At 42.9% G+C, this 14,941-nt stretch overlaps 1 protein-coding gene across 6 annotated transcripts in view; it reads left to right on the top strand.

The window, feature by feature from the left end:
* EPB41 (erythrocyte membrane protein band 4.1) overlaps positions 1 to 14,941 on the top strand; it is a 392,405-nt gene that overhangs the window by 281,104 nt on the left and 96,360 nt on the right. For all 6 annotated transcript variants that reach the window (XM_053707087.1, XM_053707084.1, XM_053707090.1 and 3 more), the window contains one exon: positions 14,173 to 14,214. In XM_053707087.1, coding sequence (XP_053563062.1) covers positions 14,173 to 14,214 — 42 coding nt within the window. The remainder of the gene's footprint in view (positions 1 to 14,172; positions 14,215 to 14,941) is intronic.

Raw genomic sequence — 14,941 nt, 5'->3', positions numbered from 1 at the left:
AACGTTTTTTGTACTTTGTTATCAAGTTTATGCCTGTTTAACATGTCTGAACTACCAGATAGACTGTGTTCTGAATGTGGGGAAGCCAGAATTCCTATTCATTTAAATAAATGTGATTTATGTGACAATGACAATGATGCCCAAGATGATTCCTCAAGTGAGGGGAGTAAGCATGGTACTGCATCATTCCCTCCTTCGTCTACACGAGTCTTGCCCACTCAGGAGGCCCCTAGTACATCTAGCGCGCCAATACTCCTTACTATGCAACAATTAACGGCTGTAATGGATAATTCTGTCAAAAACATTTTAGCCAAAATGAACACTTATCAGCGTAAGCGCGACTGCTCTGTTTTAGATACTGAAGAGCATGACGACGCTGATAATAATGTTTCTGAAGGGCCCCTAACCCTGTCTGATGGGGCCAGGGAGGTTTTGTCTGAGGGAGAAATTACTGATTCAGGGAACATTTCTCAACAAGCTGAACCTGATGTGATTACATTTAAATTTAAGTTGGAACATCTCCGCATTCTGCTTAAGGAGGTATTATCCACTCTGGATGATTGTGACAAGTTGGTCATCCCAGAGAAACTATGTAAAATGGACAAGTTCCTAGAGGTGCCGGGGCTCCCAGAAGCTTTTCCTATACCCAAGCGGGTGGCGGACATTGTTAATAAAGAATGGGAAAGGCCCGGTATTCCTTTCGTCCCTCCCCCCATATTTAAAAAATTGTTTTCCTATGGTCGACCCCAGAAAGGACTTATGGCAGACAGTCCCCAAGGTCGAGGGAGCGGTTTCCACTTTAAACAAACGCACCACTATACCCATAGAGGATAGTTGTGCTTTCAAAGATCCTATGGATAAAAAATTAGAAGGTTTGCTTAAAAAGATGTTTGTTCAGCAGGGTTACCTTCTACAACCAATTTCATGCGTTGTCCCTGTCGCTACAGCCGCATGTTTCTGGTTCGATGAGCTGATAAAGGCGGTCGATAGTGATTCTCCTCCTTATGAGGAGATTATGGACAGAATCAATGCTCTCAAATTGGCTAATTCTTTTACCCTAGACGCCACTTTGCAATTGGCTAGGTTAGCGGCTAAGAATTCTGGGTTTGCTATTGTGGCGCGCAGAGCGCTTTGGTTGAAATCTTGGTCGGCTGATGCGTCTTCCAAGAACAAGCTACTTAACATTCCTTTCAAGGGGAAAACGCTGTTTGGCCCTGACTTGAAAGAGATTATCTCTGATATCACTGGGGGTAAGGGCCACGCCCTTCCTCAGGATCGGCCTTTCAAGGCAAAAAATAAACCTAATTTTCGTCCCTTTCGTAGAAACGGACCAGCCCAAAGTGCTACGTCCTCTAAGCAAGAGGGTAATACTTCTCAAGCCAAGCCAGCTTGGAGACCAATGCAAGGCTGGAATAAGGGAAAGCAGGCCAAGAAACCTGCCACTGCTACCAAGACAGCATGAAATGTTGGCCCCCGATCCGGGACCGGATCTGGTGGGGGGCAGACTCTCTCTCTTCGCTCAGGCTTGGGCAAGAGATGTTCTGGATCCTTGGGCGCTAGAAATAGTCTCCCAAGGTTATCTTCTGGAATTCAAGGGGCTTCCCCCAAGGGGGAGGTTCCACAGGTCTCAGTTGTCTTCAGACCACATAAAAAGACAGGCATTCTTACATTGTGTAGAAGACCTGTTAAAAATGGGAGTGATTCATCCTGTTCCATTAAGAGAACAAGGGATGGGGTTCTACTCCAATCTGTTCATAGTTCCCAAAAAAGAGGGAACGTTCAGACCAATCTTAGATCTCAAGATCTTAAACAAGTTTCTCAAGGTTCCATCGTTCAAGATGGAAACCATTTGAACTATTCTTCCTTCCATCCAGGAAGGTCAATTCATGACCACGGTGGATTTAAAGGATGCGTATCTACATATTCCTATCCACAAGGAACATCATCGGTTCCTAAGGTTCGCATTCCTGGACAAGCATTCCAGTTTGTGGCGCTTCCTTTCGGATTAGCCACTGCTCCAGGATTTTCACAAAGGTACTAGGGTCCCTTCTAGCTGTGCTAAGACCAAGGGGCATTGCTGTAGTACCTTACTTGGACGACATTCTGATTCAAGCGTCGTCCCTTCCTCAAGCAAAGGCTCACACGGACATAGTCCTGGCCTTTCTCAGATCTCACGGATGGAAAGTGAACGTGGAAAAGAGTTCTCTATCTCCGTCAACAAGGGTTCCCTTCTTGGGAACAATAATAGACTCCTTAGAAATGAGGATATTTCTGACAGAGGCCAGAAAAACAAAACTTCTAGACTCTTGTCGGATACTTCATTCCGTTCCTCTTCCTTCCATAGCTCAGTGCATGGAAGTGATCGGGTTGATGGTAGCGGCAATGGACATAGTTCCTTTTGCGCGCATTCATCTAAGACCATTACAACTGTGCATGCTCAGTCAGTGGAATGGGGATTATACAGACTTGTCTCCGAAGATACAAGTAAATCAGAGGACCAGAGACTCACTCCGTTGGTGGCTGTCCCTGGACAACCTGTCACGAGGGATGACATTCCGCAGACCAGAGTGGGTCATTGTCACGACCGACGCCAGTCTGATGGGCTGGGGCGCGGTCTGGGGATCCCTGAAAGCTCAGGGTCTTTGGTCTCGGGAAGAATCTCTTCTACCGATAAATATTCTGGAACTGAGAGCGATATTCAATGCTCTCAAGGCTTGGCCTCAGCTAGCGAGGGCCAAGTTCATACGGTTTCAATCAGACAACATGACAACTGTTGCGTACATCAACCATCAGGGGGGAACAAGGAGTTCCCTAGCGATGGAAGAAGTGACCAAAATCATTCTATGGGCGGAGTCTCACTCCTGCCACCTGTCCGCTATCCACATCCCAGGAGTGGAAAATTGGGAAGCGGATTTTCTGAGTCGTCAGACATTGCATCCGGGGGAGTGGGAACTCCATCCGGAAATCTTTGCCCAAGTCACTCAGCTGTGGGGCATTCCAGACATGGATCTGATGGCCTCTCGTCAGAACTTCAAAGTTCCTTGCTACGGGTCCAGATCCAGGGATCCCAAGGCGGCTCTAGTGGATGCACTAGTAGCACCTTGGACCTTCAAACTAGCTTATGTGTTCCCGCCGTTTCCTCTCATCCCCAGGCTGGTAGCCAGGATCTATCAGGAGAGGGCGTCGGTGATCTTGATAGCTCCTGCGTGGCCACGCAGGACTTGGTATGCAGATCTGGTGAATATGTCATCGGCTCCACCTTGGAAGCTACCTTTGAGACGAGACCTTCTTGTTCAGGGTCCGTTCGAACATCCGAACCTGGTTTCACTCCAGCTGACTGCTTGGAGATTGAACGCTTGATCTTATCGAAGCGAGGGTTCTCAGATTCTGTTATCGATACTCTTGTTCAGGCCAGAAAGCCTGTAACTAGAAAGATTTACCACAAAATTTGGAAAAAATATATCTGTTGGTGTGAATCTAAAGGATTCCCTTGGGACAAGGTTAAGATTCCTAAGATTCTATCCTTCCTTCAAGAAGGATTGGAAAAAGGATTATCTGCAAGTTCCCTGAAGGGACAGATTTCTGCCTTGTCTGTGTTACTTCACAAAAAGCTGGCAGCTGCGCCAGATGTTCAAGCCTTTGTTCAGGCTCTGGTTAGAATTAAGCCTGTTTACAAACCTTTGACTCCTCCTTGGAGTCTCAATTTAGTTCTTTCAGTTCTTCAGGGGGTTCCGTTTGAACCCTTACATTCCGTTGATATTAAGTTATTATCTTGGAAAGTTTTGTTTTTAGTTGCAATCTCTTCTGCTAGAAGAGTTTCAGAATTATCTGCTCTGCAGTGTTCTCCTCCTTATCTGGTGTTCCATGCAGATAAGGTGGTTTTACGTACTAAACCTGGTTTTCTTCCAAAAGTTGTTTCTAACAAAAACATTAACCAGGAGATTATCGTTCCTTCTCTGTGTCCGAAGCCAGTTTCAAAGAAGGAACGTTTGTTGCACAATTTGGATGTTGTTCGCGCTCTAAAATTCTATTTAGATGCTACAAAGGATTTTAGACAAACATCTTCCTTGTTTGTTGTTTATTCCGGTAAAAGGAGAGGTCAAAAAGCAACTTCTACCTCTCTCTCTTTTTGGATTAAAAGCATCATCAGATTGGCTTACGAGACTGCCGGACGGCAGCCTCCCGAAAGAATCACAGCTCATTCCACTAGGGCTGTGGCTTCCACATGGGCCTTCAAGAACGAGGCTTCTGTTGATCAGATATGTAGGGCAGCGACTTGGTCTTCACTGCACACTTTTACCAAATTTTACAAGTTTGATACTTTTGCTTCTTCTGAGGCTATTTTTGGGAGAAAGGTTTTGCAAACCGTGGTGCCTTCCATTTAGGTGACCTGATTTGCTCCCTCCCTTCATCCGTGTCCTAAAGCTTTGGTATTGGTTCCCACAAGTAAGGATGACGCCGTGGACCGGACACACCTATGTTGGAGAAAACAGAATTTATGTTTACCTGATAAATTACTTTCTCCAACGGTGTGTCCGGTCCACGGCCCGCCCTGGTTTTTTTTTAATCAGGTCTGATAATTTATTTTCTTTAACTACAGTCACCACGGTTCCATATGGTTTCTCCTATGCAAATATTCCTCCTTAACGTCGGTCGAATGACTGGGGTAGGCGGAGCCTAGGAGGGATCATGTGACCAGCTTTGCTGGGCTCTTTGCCATTTCCTGTTGGGGAAGAGAATATCCCACAAGTAAGGATGACGCCGTGGACCGGACACACCGTTGGAGAAAGTAATTTATCAGGTAAACATAAATTCTGTTTTTCTGCATTATTAGCCTGTTTAAGCCTGTCTAACATGTCTGTACCTTCAGATAGAACATGTTCTGTATGTATGGAGGCCAAGGTGGTCCCCCCTTCAAATGTATGTGATAATTGTGCCATAGCGTCCAGACAAAGTAAGGACAGTACTGTCACATTTAATAAGGTTGCCCAAGATGATTCCTCAAATGAAGGTAGTGGGGATAGTTCATCATCCTCTCCTTCTGTGTCAACACCAGTTATGCCCGCGCAGGCGACCCCAGTACATCTAGCGCGCCAATGCTTGTTACTATGCAACAATTAACGGCAGTAATGGATAATTCCATAGCTAATATTTTATCCAAAATGCCAGCATTTCAGAGAAAGCATGATTGCTCAGTTTTAAATACAGTGGAGCATGAAGGCGCTGACGATAGTTTATCTGTCATACCCTCACACCAGTCAGAAGTGGCAGTGAGGGAGGGTTTGTCGGAGGGAGAGCTTTCAGATTCAGGAAGAATCTCTCAACAGGCAGAACCTGATGTTGTGACGTTTAAATTTAAGTTAGAGCATCTCCGCGCATTACTTAAGGAGGTGCTATCTATTCTGGATGATTGTGGCTCTTTGGTCATTCCAGAAAAATTGTGCAAGATGGACAAATTCTTAGAGGTCCCGGTGCACCCTGATGCCTTCCCGATCCCTAAAAGGGTGGCGGACATAGTGAATAAGGAGTGGGAGAGACCAGGCATACCCTTTGTCCCACCTCCTATATTTAAGAAATTGTTCCCCATGGTCGACCCAAGGAAGGACACATGGCAAACAGTCCCTAAGGTTGAGGGGGCAGTTTCTACCCTAGCTAAGCGCACGACTATTGCTATTGAGGACAATTGTGCTTTCAAAGATCCTATGGATAAAAAATCGGAGGGTTTGCTTAAAAAGATTTTTGTTCAGCAAGGTTACCTCCTCCAACCAATTTTGTGCATTATTCCTGTCACTACGGCGGCGTGTTTCTGGTTCGATGAACTAGAAAAGTCGCTTAATATGGAGACTCCATATGAGGAAGTCATGGACAGAATTCACGCACTTAAGTTAGCTAATTCCTTTATTTTAGATGCCGCTTTGCAGTTAGCGAGATTAGCGGCGAAAAAATCAGGGTTTGCAATTGTGGCGCGCAGAGCGCTCTGGTTAAAGTCTTGGTCGGCGTATGTATCTTCCAAGACAACATTGCTTAATATCCCTTTCAAAGGTAAGACCCTTTTTGGGCCAGAATTGAAAGAAATTATTTCAGACATCACTGGGGGAAAGGGCCATGTCCTCCCACAGGATAGGCCTTTCAAGGCTAAGAATAAGTCCAATTTTCGTTCCTTTCGCAATTTCAGGAACGGACCGGCTTCTAACTCGGCAGCCTCTAGACAAGAGGGTAACGCTTCCCAGACTAAACCAGCTTGGAAACCAATGCAAGGCTGGAATAAGGGTAAACAGGCCAAGAAGCTTGCTGCTGCTACCAAGACAGCATGAAGGGGTAGCCCCCGATCCGGGACCGGATCTAGTATGGGGCAGACTCTCTCTCTTCGCTCAGGCTTGGGCAAGAGATGTTCAGGATCCCTGGGCACTAGAAATAGTCTCTCAGGGTTATCTTCTAGAATTCAAGGAACTACCCCCAAGGGGAAGGTTCCACATGTCTCACTTATCTTCAAACCAAATAAAGAGACAGGCATTCTTACATTGTGTAGAAGACCTGTTAAGATGGGAGTGATACACTCAGTTCCAGCTGTGGAACAAGGTCAGGGGTTTTACTCAAACCTGTTTGTAGTTCCCAAAAAAGAGGGAACTTTCAGACCAATTCTGGATTTAAAAATTCTAAACAAATTTCTCAGAGTTCCATCGTTCAAAATGGAAACCATTCGAACAATTTTACCTACAATCCAGGAGGGTCAATATATGACTACCGTGGATTTAAAGGATGCGTACCTACATATTCCTATCCACAAAGATCATCATCAGTTCCTAAGGTTCGCCTTTCTGGACAAACATTATCAGTTCGTGGCTCTTCCATTCGGACTAGCCACTGCTCCCAGAATTTTCACAAAAGTGCTTGGGTCCCTTCTGGCGGTTCTAAGACCAAGGGGCATTGCAGTGGCACCTTATCTGGACGACATTCTAATTCAAGCGTCGTCTCTTTCCAAGGCAAAGGCTCATACAGACATTGTTCTAGCCTTTCTCGGATCTCACGGGTGGAAGGTGAACGTAGAAAAGAGTTCCCTGTCTCCGTCCACAAGAGTTCCCTTTTTGGGAACAATAATAGATTCTTTAGAAATGAAGATCTTCCTGACGGAAGCCAGAAAGTCAAAGCTTCTAAACGCTTGTCAGGTTCTGCACTCTATTCTGCAGCCTTCCATAGCTCAGTGCATGGAAGTAGTAGGGTTGATGGTTGCAGCAATGGACATCGTTCCTTTTGCTCGAATTCATCTAAGACCATTACAACTGTGCATGCTCAATCAGTGGAATGGGGACTATGCAGACTTGTCTCCAAAGATTCAAGTAGACCAGATGACCAGAGACTCACTCCGTTGGTGGTTGTCCCAGGATCACCTGTCTCAGGGAATGAGTTTCCGCAGACCAGAGTGGGTCATTGTCACGACCGACGCCAGTCTATTAGGCTGGGGCGCGGTCTGGGATTCCCTGAAAGCTCAGGGTCTATGGTCTCGGGAAGAGTCTCTTCTCCCGATAAACATCCTGGAACTGAGAGCGATATTCAATGCTCTCCGGGCTTGGCCTCAACTAGCGAAGGCCGGATCCATAAGATTCCAGTCAGACAACATGACGACTGTAGCTTACATCAACCATCAGGGGGGAACAAAGAGTTCCTTGGCGATGAGAGAGGTATCCAAGATCATCAAATGGGCGGAGGATCACTCCTGCCACCTATCTGCAATTCACATCCCAGGAGTAGACAACTGGGAGGCGGATTATCTGAGTCGTCAGACTTTCCATCCGGGGGAGTGGGAACTCCACCCGGAGGTTTTTGCCCAGTTGACTCAATTATGGGGCATTCCAGACATGGATCTGATGGCGTCTCGTCAGAACTTCAAGGTTCCCTGCTACGGGTCAAGATCCAGGGATCCCAAGGCGACTCTAGTGGATGCATTAGTGGCGCCTTGGTCGTTCAACCTAGCTTATGCGTTTCCACCGTTCCCTCTCCTTCCCAGGCTTGTAGCCAGGATCAAACAGGAGAAGGCCTCGGTGATTCTGATAGCTCCTGCGTGGCCGCGCAGGACTTGGTATGCAGACCTGGTGAATATGTCATCGGCTCCACCATGGAAGCTACCTTTGAGACAGGATCTTCTAGTACAAGGTCCATTCGAACATCCAAATCTAGTTTCTCTGCAGCTGACTGCTTGGAAATTGAACGCTTGATTTTATCCAAGCGTGGGTTTTCAGAATCAGTGATAGATACTCTGGTCCAAGCCAGAAAACCTGTGACTAGAAAGATTTACCATAAAATATGGAAAAAATATATCTGTTGGTGTGAATCCAAGGGATTCTCCTGGAGTAAGATTAAAATTCCTAAGATCCTCTCCTTTCTCCAAGAAGGTTTGGATAAGGGTTTGTCAGCAAGCTCTCTAAAAGGACAGATTTCTACTTTATCTGTCTTGTTACACAAACGACTGGCAGCTGTGCCAGATGTACAAGCCTTTGTACAGGCTTTGGTCAGAATCAAGCCTGTTTACAGACCCATGACTCCTCCTTGGAGTCTAAATTTAGTTCTTTCAGTTCTTCAAGGGGTTCCGTTTGAACCTTTACATTCCATAGATATCAAGTTACTATCTTGGAAAGTTCTGTTTTTGGTTGCTATTTCTTCTGCTAGAAGAGTTTCTGAATTATCTGCTTTGCAGTGTAATCCACCCTATCTGGTGTTCCATTCAGATAAGGTCGTTTTATTAACCAGGAAATAGTTGTTCCTTCTCTGTGTCCGAATCCAGTTTCAAAGAAGGAACGTTTGTTACACAATTTAGATGTAGTTCGTGCTTTAAAGTTCTATTTAGAAGCAACAAAGGATTTTAGACAAACCTCATCTTTGTTTGTCGTTTACTCTGGTAAGAGGAGAGGACAAAAAGCTACTGCTACCTCTCTTTCTTTTTGGCTGAAAAGCATTATCCGATTGGCTTATGAGACTGCCAGACGGCAGCCTCCTGAACGAATCACAGCTCACTCTACTAGGGCTGTGTCTTCCACATGGGCCTTCAAGAACGAGGCTTCTGTTGATCAGATATGTAAGGCAGCGACTTGGTCTTCTCTGCACACTTTTGCCAAATTCTACAAATTTGATACTTATGCTTCTTCGGAGGCTGTTTTTGGGAGAAAGGTTTTGCAAGCCGTGGTGCCTTCCGTTTAGGTAACCTGATTTGCTCCCTCCCTTCATCCGTGTCCTAAAGCTTTGGTATTGGTTCCCACAAGTAATGGATGACGCCGTGGACCGGACACACCAATGTTGGAGAAAACAGAATTTATGCTTACCTGATAAATTACTTTCTCCAACGGTGTGTCCGGTCCACGGCCCGCCCTGGTTTTTTAATCAGGTTTGAAAAATTTCTTTCTCTATACACTACAGTCACCACGGCACCCTATAGTTTCTCCTTTTTTTCTCCTAACCGTCGGTCGAATGACTGGGGGGCGGAGCCTGAGGAGGGGCTATATGGACAGCTTTTGCTGTGCTCTTTGCCATTTCCTGTTGGGGAAGAGAATATTCCCACAAGTAATGGATGACGCCGTGGACCGGACACACCGTTGGAGAAAGTAATTTATCAGGTAAGCATAAATTCTGTTTTTTCACTTTGATATCCACTTCTAACTGATTTAATTGCCGAAGTTTCTGTTGTTGATTTTAGTCATTTATTTTAATGCTAAGATGTGACTTTTGCAGTCCACCCTGAAGAGCTCTGTAGCTCAATCAATGGGCAACAGACACATGGTTTTTGTGGTAGACTGTCTGTTTTTTCTAGGTAAGGGTTTATTTTTGTTGGCTACATAACATTATTTCTACAGTGACTGGAGGATGCAGGAGCTTCCTTCCTCAGGACATATAGTCTAAAGAAAAATACTGATGTTACTAGCCATTTTCGTTTCTAAGTCAATCTAGGAACCTAATTTTTACTCCTTTTCACAAACGCTATATTTTCCAGAGCTGTTTGGAAGTCTAGTATTATTTGTAACAAGCCAATCATTAAGCCTTATTCCTCTTCTAAATATCTTGAATCTCCACTCCAGATTCTATTCTGGTAGCTGGTAAGTTGATCCTATCTCAAAGGCCTAGTCATAGGATGTCCATAATACAGTATCTGGATTCTAATCGTATTGGCTTATGATTACAGTATGAACTTCTGGCCTACATTTTTTTTTTAAATGAAAGTTATTCTGGCTTTTTCCTGCTTGATTCTGCATAGACAAGAATCCTTTTTCTCTTAGCCCTTGACCTGGAAACTAGGCAGTGATAGTTAGGGTTTCAGTTTTTGGAATAAAAACAAGGTTTTTATTCCAATTTGTTTTTTTCCCAAGAAAGAGGGAACTTTATGGCCTTTTTGCATTTCAAAACTATAACCTGTTTTTCATAGTTTCTGCTTTCAAGTTTGATTCTGCTTTGCCCATTTACCCTTGTTCAGGGGTTTTTCTGAATCGGTCATTGAGACCTTGATTCAGGCTTGTAAGCCTGTAACTAGAAAGATTTACTATAAGATATGGCGTAAATATCTATATTGGTGTGAGTCCAAAGGCTAATCATGGAGTAGAGTCAGGATTCCTAGAATTTTATCTTTTCTTCAAGAAGGTTTGGAGAAAGGATAATCGACAAAGGTCAAATCTCTGCCTTATCAATATTGTTACACAAGCATCTGGCAGATGTTCCAGATGTCCAATCATTTTGTCAGGCCTTGGTTAGGATCAGGCCTGTGTTCAAACCAGTTACTCCTCCATGGAGTTTGAATTTGTTTCTCAATGTTCTGCAACGGCCTCCGTTTGAGCCTATGCATTCCTTAGATGCTAAATTGTTATCTTGGAAGGTTTTATTTCTTGTTGCTATCTCTTCTGCTCGTAGAGTCTCGGAACTCTCGGCATTGCAGTATTAGTCTCCTTATCTTATTTTCCATTCAGATAAGGTAGTTTTACGTACTAAGTTAGGATTTCTTCCTAAGGTTGTTTCTGATAGGAACATTAATCAAGAGATTATTGTTCCTTCCTTGTGTCCTAATCCTACTTCTCAGAAGGAACGACTTTTGCACTATTTGTATGTGGTTCCTGCTTTAACGTTTTACCTGCAGGCGACTAAAGATTTTCGTCAGTCTTCTGCTTTGTTTGTGGTTTTCTCAGGAAAACGTAAGGGTCAGAAAGCTACGGCTATTTCTCTTTCTTCTTGGCTGAGGAATAGCATCCGTTTTGCATATGAGTCTGCTGGACGGCAGCCTCCAGAGAGAGTTACGGCTCATTCCACGAGGGCTGTTGCTTCCTCATGGGCATTCAAAAATTAAGCTTCTGTGGAACAGATTTGCAAGGCGGCAACTTGGTCCTCTCTTCACACTTATTCAAAATTCTACAAATTTGACACTTTTGCCTCGGCTGAGGCCACTTTTGGGAGAAATGTGCAGTGGGGCCTTCCGTTTAGGATACCTTTCTTGTCCCTCCCGTATCATCCGTGTACTTTAGCTTGGGTATTGGTTCCCATTAGTAATTGAGATGATCTGTGGACTCATCGTGTCATTAAAAAAATATATATATATGCTTACCTGATAAATGTATTTCTTTTTTGACACAATGAGTCCACGGCCCGCCCTGTTTTTGTATAAGACAAGTTGTTGGGTTGACTTCGGTCGAATGATTGGGTTGGGAGTGAAGGGAGGTGATTATTAACAGCTCTGCTGTGGTGCTCTTTGCCGCCTCCTGCTGACCAGGAGGTGAATATCCCATTAGTAATTGAGATGATACGTGGACTCATCGTGTCAAAAAATAAATAAATTTATCAGGTAAGCATAAATTTAGTTTTTTCAATAAACTTTCACACCATCATATATTACACTTTCAGAAGTTGATGTCTAAGAATTCTGGAGTTAATTGTCGGCACCTGGCATTGCAGCCACTGATCGGACACGCTATTCCGCCAGTCCAATTTCTAGCTGTATCCTACATGCATTTTGAAAGCTCTGATTGACGTACAGATTCAGCTGTCAGAATTCCAGTTGGACTTCATGTGTTGTTATAATTAAACATGAGAGAAAACAGGAATGTTGTTCTTAAAGGGACAGTAAACTTACAAACTAATGTTATATAATTCTGCACATAGTGCAGAATTATATAACTAGCCTAGTGGGCAGATTTATACATTAAAGGATTGCAGAGAATTTTCATTTAAAAGTTAATTTTTCCAGAACGCCGCTCCTTGCTCTACTTAGCGGGTCTGGTTTTTCCTCAGCACATTGCTGCAACACTGTCTAGTCACAGCCTGCCCAGTCGCGCCAGGTTAGGATTTATTTTACAGGTAATTTTGTATTTATTTTAGCTAGGTAGCTATTAAATAGTTAATAACTATTTAATAGCTATTGTACCTAGTTAAAATAAATACAAAGTTGCCAGTAAAATAAAAATAAACCCTTAAATAGCTACAATGTAATTATTAATTATATTGTAGCTATCTTAGGGTTTATTTTATAGGTAAGTATTTAGTTTTAAATTGGATTAATTTATTTAATTATATGAATATTTATTTAGATTAATTTAAATAATATTTAAGTTAGGGGGTGTTAGGGTTAGGGTTAGACTTAGGTTTAGGGGTTAATTCATTTAATATATTGGCGGCGGTGTAGGGGGGTAGATTAGGGGTTAATCAATGTACTGTAGGTGGCGGCGGTGTAGGGGGGCAGGATAGGGGTTAATAAATTTAATGTAGGTGGCGGAGGGCTCCGGGTGCGGCGGTTTAGGGGTTAAACAATTTAATTTATTTGCGTCAGGGTCCGGGATCGGCAGGATAGGGGTTAATAACTTTATGTAGGTGGCGGCGGTACCTGGTTGTTCTTTGATAACTTCCAAAAGTAGTCAGATTGTGCCGAACTTGCGTTCGGAACATCTGGAGTGACGTAACCATCGATCTGTGTCGGACTGAGTCCGGCGTATCGTAGGTTACGTCACTAGATTTTACTTTTGCCGGTTTGTAGGGCTTGATAACTATGGCGAATCAGCCTCGCCACAAATACGCTGCGGAATTCCAGCGTATTTGCGGTTGATGGCTTGATAACTAGAGGCCACAGTATGTATGTATGTATATATACTGTATATATAAGCAAAAGATTTCAAGGGTATGTGCACTCTCACCACCGTCCTGCAACTGCCAGGGTGCTCTTTAGAGGAATATAATAAAGCAGCAGAATGATGCACTCACTGGACTTTGGATATCTGTGAAAATAATAATTTACATATACAGTTTATACTGAGTGTCCAGTATATTTAGAGAGCACACCTAGCAACCCTGCACACCACTGAGAGTATAACTTCTTCTGCTGGCTTTGTTTACTTAGGCTTGTCAATAACGTACACTCCAGTATCGAAACTTTCAGTATAGGTGGCTATACCACAGGCTAAATCAGCTATTTCAAATCCTGAAACAGTAGTAAAGGAGCTACTTGTAAACAATATAATACACTCTAGCAGGTAAAATAGATCATAAGGAATAATTTAAAGGGGAGACATTTTTGGGTGAACTGTCCCTTTTAACCAGTCTCTAGGGATTTATTTCTGTGGTTAATGGTAAACTTTGGATAGATCCAGAATGTTAGCGATATTTTAGATGGACTTTAATTCATTAGTTTTAATGAAGATACGCTTTAACGTACCCCATGCTCTGGCCGCACACTTCAAAAGTGTTTTTTTTTTGTTTTTTTGTGAGCTAACGTTTTGAACTGTTCTCCAGCCACACACACAAAATTGTGAGTGCCGTATGGATAGAGGGCTGATTGGGCGGTTTAGCATCACTTTAACCCCTTAGTGCACAGTCTATTTATATGCATATTTTCTGAGGTGCCAGCAGGTGCCAGCTCCTACTGAGCATGTGCAAAAGTTCACCGTGTATATGAGTCTGTAAGTGGCTGATGGCTGTCACATGATAAAATAGCCTACTGCTCATTTAACATTCAGAGTAAGTATTATTGCATTGTGTTTTTACTATGCACTTGTTGATTATACAGTTCTACTGTATTTAATGGTCCTTTAACCTTTGTACATTAAGTTATACCTGGCACTCAGATTCCTTATTTATAGTTACCATATTAAAACAACACCTAGTTCTCTTTTACTATATCACTGATTTTGCTGCATGTTTCTCTATTGTTATACACAGAAGCCAGTTGTGAAGGAGGAGGAGATCATTCGAATGAGGAAGGTTAGTAGTTTACTTCTGTTGCAGTCATTCACACACAGGATTGACAGTAGTTGAATACTCTTTAATTCTATTAAGTATATAGCATACCTTCACTCTCTGTCGCACAGGCAGCTCTGTGCACTGCAAATTTTCAATTATACTATCAATGGATGGTACCTGCTTGTTCATTGAAACCTTGATTTTGTATCTGCTGTAGGGTGCACCAAGTCACAATTGCTTTGGTTCACTTGCATGCTCCTGTGCACTCCCAAGCCCTTTTTATTTATTTCTTTATGTTACCCTTAACTAATATAGGCGCCATAAAATAAACAAAAAATTGGAGAGAGAAAATACTTTAAAGAAATAAAAAATATATCTTATGGCAGATATTTTGAGTAACAGATGAAGTATGCCATGAAATCTTTTTTTTTAAAAAGAGGATATTCTTTTGTTTTGAGAGGAGGCAATGTTTGTACTCTTAAATGTCCGATTTCCGCCTGTATAATTCACCTGGATGAATATTAGGAAGTGCATTTGTTTAGCCCTAGTTACTGCAATTATACCTATTTTACTTTCCAGAGTTGTCCATTGCAGTATAGATTATCTAAAATGGTTTAGCTCACAAAAAGTTATTTTAATCTGTGATGATTTTTAAAAATGATGCCACCATAGCTGTAAATTGTATTTGACCGAACACATACACTTTTTCTGTGCATTTTCTTGTCAGTTTTATCTTGATGATCCTGCC

The sequence above is a fragment of the Bombina bombina genome, chromosome 3, assembly GCF_027579735.1.
Source record: "Bombina bombina isolate aBomBom1 chromosome 3, aBomBom1.pri, whole genome shotgun sequence".
NCBI lineage: Eukaryota > Metazoa > Chordata > Amphibia > Anura > Bombinatoridae > Bombina > Bombina bombina.
This window is presented reverse-complemented; position numbering and strand designations above follow the sequence as displayed.